Source organism: Cibotium barometz, chromosome 28 (assembly GCF_041138505.1).
Source record: "Cibotium barometz isolate CiBa-2024 chromosome 28, ASM4113850v1, whole genome shotgun sequence".
NCBI classification, from domain to species: Eukaryota; Viridiplantae; Streptophyta; class Polypodiopsida; order Cyatheales; family Cibotiaceae; genus Cibotium; species Cibotium barometz.
This window is the reverse complement of record NC_141073.1, coordinates 19,251,696-19,259,048: the sequence shown is the minus strand read 5'-3', so window position 1 is coordinate 19,259,048 and position 7,353 is coordinate 19,251,696. Positions and strand designations below refer to the sequence as shown.

At 37.7% G+C, this 7,353-nt stretch overlaps 1 protein-coding gene across 1 annotated transcript; it reads right to left on the bottom strand.

Moving 5' to 3' along the window:
* Nucleotides 1-472: 472 nt before the first annotated feature.
* Nucleotides 473-1,626, bottom strand: LOC147622617 (uncharacterized). The gene is made up of 2 exons (XM_086822156.1): nt 1,164-1,626; nt 473-1,056 (listed from the first exon to the last, which is right to left on the bottom strand). Exons 1-2 carry the CDS (start codon nt 1,560-1,562, stop codon nt 925-927), a joined length of 531 nt encoding a protein of 176 aa, XP_086678282.1. The 5' UTR covers nt 1,563-1,626; the 3' UTR covers nt 473-924.
* Between the last annotated feature and the right edge of the window lie 5,727 nt (nt 1,627-7,353).

The window sequence follows — 7,353 nt, the reverse complement described above, 5'->3', positions numbered from 1 at the left end:
AGCCTTGCAAACATGGTAAGCCACTTTACATGACAATATACATACTAAAAATCAGTGACAAGTGTATGCAATAATATGGGGAAATTTTGCTTATTTAATTGCTTTGCACAGCTTGAGCAATTAACATAAGTAAATTGTATGAAGCTTCTGTAAGTTCAAGACATGATGTAGTGGTACCTTAAATCTAGAAGACTTCTAGATTTATTGTGCATGTGTGGTGTCATGTGATGTGTCATTTTGCATACCGTTTATGCATCAAAGTTTTACACAACACATTTCTACACTCATAAAAAAATTACTTTTTGACCATTCTTAAAACAATCAAATTTAGAACATAGTTTGTTTTTTAGCTATAAAATTCCCCTTTCTTTGTCAATTCTATTGAGAGGATTGGCTAATCTAAAGGTTGGTTTTGGTGGAAAAATTTGGCTACTCAAAGATCAGTCTTGACAAAGAGGCAGAACACACTCCATTTGAAAGAAGCGATAGCATTGTTGTTGGTGGTCGAACATAGTGTAATTTCAAATGAGACCAAATTATTATAGTAAAGGTGATTATTTGATAAGAGGGGCACTAGAAAAGCAGGATAGCCTTCAAATGACACCAGATTATTATAGCAAAGGTGATTATTTGATAAGAGGGGTGCTAGAAAAGCAGGATGGCCTTCAAATGAGACCAGATTATTATAGCAAAGGTGATTATTTGATAAGAGGGGCACTAGAAAAGCAAGATGGCCTTCAAATGAGACCAGATTATTATAGTAAAGGTGATTATATAGGTGATATGAGGGGCATTAGAATCTAATAGAAGGATAGCCTTGTAATAATGTGGAATAGGACTAAGGTGTTTGTGTTTATGAGGGGCACTAGAGATAGGCTTAATAAAGTTTAGAAGCGTAATAATAATGATGATGCTAATAATTAATTAGTGCCCTTTGTTGTGTCGGGAATGCTCGTAAGCAGCGTAGGCGCCGGATCCAAGGGCGACAAGGCCGGCTACGCCTGCCTTTTTTTCGTGGCCCTCGCCAGCGTGCTCCTTTGCCTTGTAGGCTTCATACTACAAATAAATTAAAAAAATAAAAAAAACCAAATTAAAAAAAACACTTTATTAATCACACATCAATAAATCAAATTACTCTTTTGTGTTTTATTTTAACCCTTTACCAGGCCCATTGCAGCTGCAGAAAGTGCTCCCAATTCACCCAAATGCTCTTTTTTGTGATTAGAGTTCCCACCACCATATGAACGCTCCCTATAGCTCTTCTCATTCCCTCCTCCATAGTGAGGTGCATGCTCATATCCATGGGAAGGGTTCTCACCATAGTGAGGAGCATGGTTGTAAGGACTATGGTTGTACTCATAACCATGAGAATGGCAATTGTTGTATTGAGGAGAGGGAGCTTCATAGCACTCATAACCATGGCTATAATTCTCTCCCTCACAATCATAACCTCCATGATGGTTGTATTGAGGAGGGGGAGCTTCACCATGGCTATAATACTCTCCCTCGCAATCATCATAGTGAGGTTTGTGACTATGGTGGTGGTGATGATGATGAGACATGGTGCTCTGGTAAGTAATAGCTTCTTTCTTCTTACCAATGTGTTTGGAAGATGGTTAAATGAATGAATATGTATATACCTATATATAGAGAGGTATATGGTTCTCTTTGTCCTATCATGAACATATGTTAGAATGTCATGAAATAGATGTTAGAATCTATCACGCGTAAAGATTTATATAATCGTTTCAATCTTGTTACATATTTTCTCTTAAGACACAATACCCCTCTAAGCACGTTTGTGGACATTATGGTCTTATCACTTTTTTGAGAACATTTCTTAGATTCCCCACTAAGAAAAGAGGAATGAGAATCCAATAGTAATACCACCAAACGAATAATACAAATAAATAATACCACCTGTTTTAAAGCCACCCCCCCATCCTCTTCTCTATATTATATAAAGGATGAGTTTCATAGGGCTGCTACATGGCAAGAATTGGGAGGCTCATGCACGCACTTTGGAGGCTGGGTAGGTTCCTACCCAATCGAAGATAGGTGAGGTTACTCGTTCTTATTTAAAGCACAACAAATCATGGAGTTTTACTTGTCTTTATAAATTAAGTGAGGAAATTTAGATGCAATGCTTTCGAATGTCCTTTTAATAATATGCACTTGAAGAGAGAAAACCACGTTTTTATGTAGCTTACATCAATTTAAAAAAATTATGCATCAATATAAAGCATCTCTTGGTGCATGCCACTTTTTAAATTTCATCATATGTCATCGCATAAAGTTATTCCACCACTCTTTCTTTCCTTCTCAAAGTACACATGTAAAGACATATTTTAAGAATCTCAAAGATTCTAAAAAGGGGAATATGGACTAAAGATGGAGACCAAGATCATATGCGCACAACTAAAAAGAGATCTACAAGGCTATTGTTAAAACCTACATATCTACATTCATTATGACACATTTATATTAAAAAATATATACGCTTTGAACATATGTACACTCCATATCCTTTTGGAGAAAAGATTGTGGTCCATCATTTTATGATTAAAAAAGGCAAGGTGTCCTAGGCATACATAAGATTCCAACCTAATAACAAGGGCACACGTACTAGAGAACTTTGAACGGATAACAAAATGGCTTAGAAGCTCCTCCTCACACAACAATGTAAAGTTCGTATACCTCGAATATGATTAATCTACAAAATATAAGGAGGAGGTATCAAATTAACGTTTATGAGCATATATATGTGTTCATATTTTCATACATATACAAACATGTATGTGCGCATAGCATTGTGTGTGCGTGCACATGCATATGCATGTGCATATTGCGTGTGTGTTTGCATGCACATGCGTGTACATGTGCATGTGCATGTGCATGTGTATGTGTGCATGCATGTGTGTGCGCACGCGCGTGCGCGACACACACACAGAGAGAGAGAGAGAGAGAGAGAGAGAGAGAGAGAGAGAGAGAGAGAGAGAGAGAGAGAGACTATATCAACGTCTTATAAAAGACTGCAAGGGGTCTCTATAAGATGAGGGTAATGCATCAAGAAGGTATCCATCATGAACATTGGCATGGAAACATGTTTTGTTTAAAATTAAAAACAACTAACCCCTACTTCATAATAGATGCCAAAAATGATGACTGTAAAAGCTAGATATAAAGGTGGCACAATACATGTTAACCTAAGCACATCGCTTTAAGTCAACAACAGTCAACAATGTCAATGCTCAAAAATGGAAGTAGTAAACAAAAGTGCCTTGGACATAAGGATGAGCTACAAGGTCAATTTTTTGTACTATTCATAGCTTCATCAAGGGGATTAGGCACACAAACGACATCTAACACATGGACAGGTACCCAAGACAAGTCCAAATAGTGAAAATTGAGATGGATTAAAGATTTAAATTCACTAAGGATGATTTTTTAATGCTAAAAATTTGGAAACATAACAACAAGCATGACGGGAAACCAATTTTGGCTCAGCACATCATTTTCATGGGTATTTGTAATATTGCATAGCCATGATGGCATAGGTCGTACTTGTTGAAATAAGAACCTAGAGAATAAGGATCTATAGACTAGACTTGTAAAAATAAGTGAGTTTTGAGCAGCACGAACAAGTGTGAATGCCCATAACTTAAGTTGTAGATAAGTCAAAAGATCAAACCTCAATAAACCCTCATATGCTATTGGTCTCTTTCTCTCTTCCCTCTTGTTGATGTTCTTGTTTTCATGTTTGTGTGTGCTTTGTTGTACCCTCATAGAAGTGTGTTCATGGTGGGTGATGCAAGCTAAGGGTGTCCTACTCGAAACCACTGCCCAAGCATTTTTAGTGGAAAAACATGCAATTTTGGACATTACATGGCTGATTTCACCTAGTAACTCAACAAATGTCATCTTCAGGACTTATGGAACATAACCTTGCTTCCCGGGTATACTTATGTCAAAAATCAAACATAGTTAAGGACTCTTCTTGAGTTGCATCAATTTGGAGTATAGGGCATGTCCTGAATTTGAACAAGAAAATAGTTTGACCTTGAGTTACATATAGCTTTCTCATTTTGACCTTTTTGTAAAACCCATATGATGGAGATCTTAACTTGATTTATTAAGAAATTTTTAATGTATTTTTTAATTGAAAGTAAATTTTCAAGATAAAAACTAGCAACAAAGTATATCTCTTTCATAGATAAAAACTAATAATAAAGTAATTTTTCAAGGATAAAAACTAACAGTGTAACAAGGTTAAAAAGGTCTCATATCCATTTTGGGCCAAAGGATTAAGGGTATGTGAAAGGAAGTAGGTTGGCCATGCCCATGGATACTTTTGTGTGAAAGGGTGATCATGTATATAAGTGAAAATAAAGCTAGCTAATGATGACACTAATCAATATACTACTAATCATAATAACAACTTCTTTCTCTCTAATCTTGGCTATGGTGGCTTCTCCCACTTGAGAAGAAGAGTGTCCCCTGCTCTATTTAGTGCAACCGTGCAAACTCCTAGTTCAAGCATGTTTTCCCAAGATTTTTTTTGGCAATCTTGTAGCCCTAGGATCTCAAGGGCCTCTATTTTGGATCTTAGGAGTTTGGTGGAGTTTTCTTGCTTGACATTTCCCTCATGCATGGATGGATCACTGACGGTAGCAATATAGAGGTGGTTTTAGTATTCTCGCGGCTTTGCTCAATGTTTTCTTGATTAGCATCTTCCAGGGTTGGAAAGAGCTTTGTGACTGCTATCTTCTTGGTCGACATCAACTAAAGTGGCCAGGATGCTTTGTGCGCAAAATAGGTGGTGTTTCCCTGTTTATCTATGCAAACGATAATGATGAATTTTTTGTGACTTGGATGCATTTGGAGACATTTTTCTTGTCTTGTAAGCTTTTGGTAAGGGCATATGGTGTATGGGCATTTGACTATTTTGATGCCTTGGAGTTGTGTGGAGCTATGGTACTATGCTTTTGGAGATGGAATGAGCATGAGTACATGCTAAAAGATTGGGCATAAGCATGAGTTCATGCATTTTCTTGTAAGTGGATCTTCACTTCAACACTCTCTCTACTGTAATCTATTTTCATTGTAGAATCTAGATTGTGGAGTAATGCCCTTGGCCAAAGGAGAAGAGGCAAAGGAGCCAAGGGAGAGTGTTTGCTTGAATCTATCAATCCATGAGTGCCTTGGAAAAGGGGATAGATAAAGAATTAGGTATCTTGGGGCGAGAAGGCGTTAAAAGAGGTGCACGACATCGACATTTCCACTTGAAGTCATTGGTTACATGGTAATTGCCTTCTTACCAACAATCAATATGGACAAGGAATGATGTCAATGTCAATCGCAATACAAAAGACATGGATGAGCTATGTTTGTGGACAAGGTACATGACACGAGGTTGCATGTATGCCTTGGCAGCCATGTTGATGCTCATTTGTTGCCAAAGCACGCTTGAGGTGATTATGGATGTGAATGACTATGGCCTATGCATTTTGGTGGGTCAAAGTGACAGTTTCTATAGAAGGTACTAAACCCTAATTCAATCGAAAACCCTAGGGCATGATTGGGAGGTTCTTGCATAGCTTGAAGAGCTATCTAAGTGCTACGTTTCAAGCTATAGCATGCATGATTCTATTTCCATTTGATCTTCCAATTGGCAAAAAGATCACCGCTTGGAAAACATGACGTGCTTTTGGTTTTGTTTGTACCCATGTGCAAGCACAAAGCAAGACTAAGCTTGATTATAAGGCAGTGAAATGTTTTTTTATTGGCTATAGTACAAAAAGCAAAGGTTATCATCTCTACAATCCTCTTACCAAGAAGATTATAGTCAATAGGGATGTCCTTTTTGCAGAGGAATCGGTCTATCTAATGATGGAATTCGACAAACATGCATATGCCAATTCCCCATACATGTTTGATGGTTTATTACTTGTGCCAGTGTATGTTGATACTCAATAGATTTTGCCTACTGATCCAAGTTTGTTGCGAGGGAAGAATGCTCAAGAAACTGATGCACCAACTTCTGATCAACCTAGAAGATATCGTAAATTTTGAAAGATCACCATCAATGAGTCTATGCTTATGCCTACATGGGTTATAAGCACCTTGCATGATAGCGAATTGCTTGCTCCTTTGTAGAGCACAGCCAGATCTAACGCTAAAACCATCTCTTGTTGAATAGATATTGCTGATTTTTCATTCCTTAGCCCCTTAAAGTTGAAATCATATGGCATGTAAGTTCAACATGTATGAAGCTTTGCCTCGCACATGGCATTGCAAGCTCACAAGTAAATACAATCCACATAGTTTTACCCTTAAATTCAATAGAATAGTATCTTGCATGAGAAAATGAATAGAGGAAATAGTTGGGGCCAAAACACATTACACCCAATAAAGTGCATCAAAAATATAGAATATTCAGCAATAAAGTTGTCAGTAATCTCTTCCCACCAAGTAGTGAGTGGTTTAATTTTTGTTGTCTTTTGTGCATATCTACGTCCGTCCTTTTAACCCCTTTCTCTCGACATTAGGCCTAACGCCAATGGTACCCTCATTCCCTTATTGCATGCACCTATTGTTTGATATTCTTATCCCAACTTCTTATTGTTGTCAACCTTGATATTGCACTCCATATCAAATAGGTTTTCCAACTGAACAAGAGTATCTTCTAAGATGGTTTGGACTCACCTAAGTCTACAACTTTTTTGGGGTGGGACAACAACCCATCAAGCTCCACATGTTGGGACACAAGTTCAAATCGAGCTCACCCCTACCCGTTCGTGTTTTAAAAAGTAGGGGTGAGTAACAATCATCGCTATAAAATAAAAAATAGATTTCTTAAAATAAAAAAACCTACTTTTCTCAACCAATCCCCTGCCCTAGTAAGTTGATGTTCATCCCATTTTGATTTCACATCTGTGGATAAGTGGAATGTGTGCCCACCACTAGCACCTTGGGCACGAAGGTCACAAAAACGTCCGGCATGGATAGAACAAAACGATGAGCACACACTGCATGAAGTGCACTCCAGCCAGTTTTAAAAAACCTATGTGCAATGTAATTTTTCGAGTTTGAAGTGTTTTGGATCCTTAGCACTCACAAGAAACAAGGCATCAACATCTCCACTCTTTAGTAGTCTTTAGTAGTAGAAAGACCAAAAACAAAACAGGTAAACTCATACCATTTGATATGTTTTGAATGAGAGATCTTGTGTTATTGAGTGCACAAGGTAACCAAACCTTCCACATGACCTCGTTATACAGTATCTTACCCTCGTTTCTCAGTGCGTGATAGCCCTCTAGCAAGGCTGCTTGTGTTTGTGCAGAGATGGTCTGT

Bases quoted from the DNA above. Each gene is read 5' to 3' on its own strand.
- LOC147622617 (XM_086822156.1), bottom strand. From the start codon at position 1,562: ATGTCTCATCATCATCACCACCACCATAGTCACAAACCTCACTATGAT. The intron at 1,057-1,163 runs GTAAAGGGTTAA...ATTTATTTGTAG, and splicing joins CTGCAGCTGCAATGGGCCTG to TATGAAGCCTACAAGGCAAA.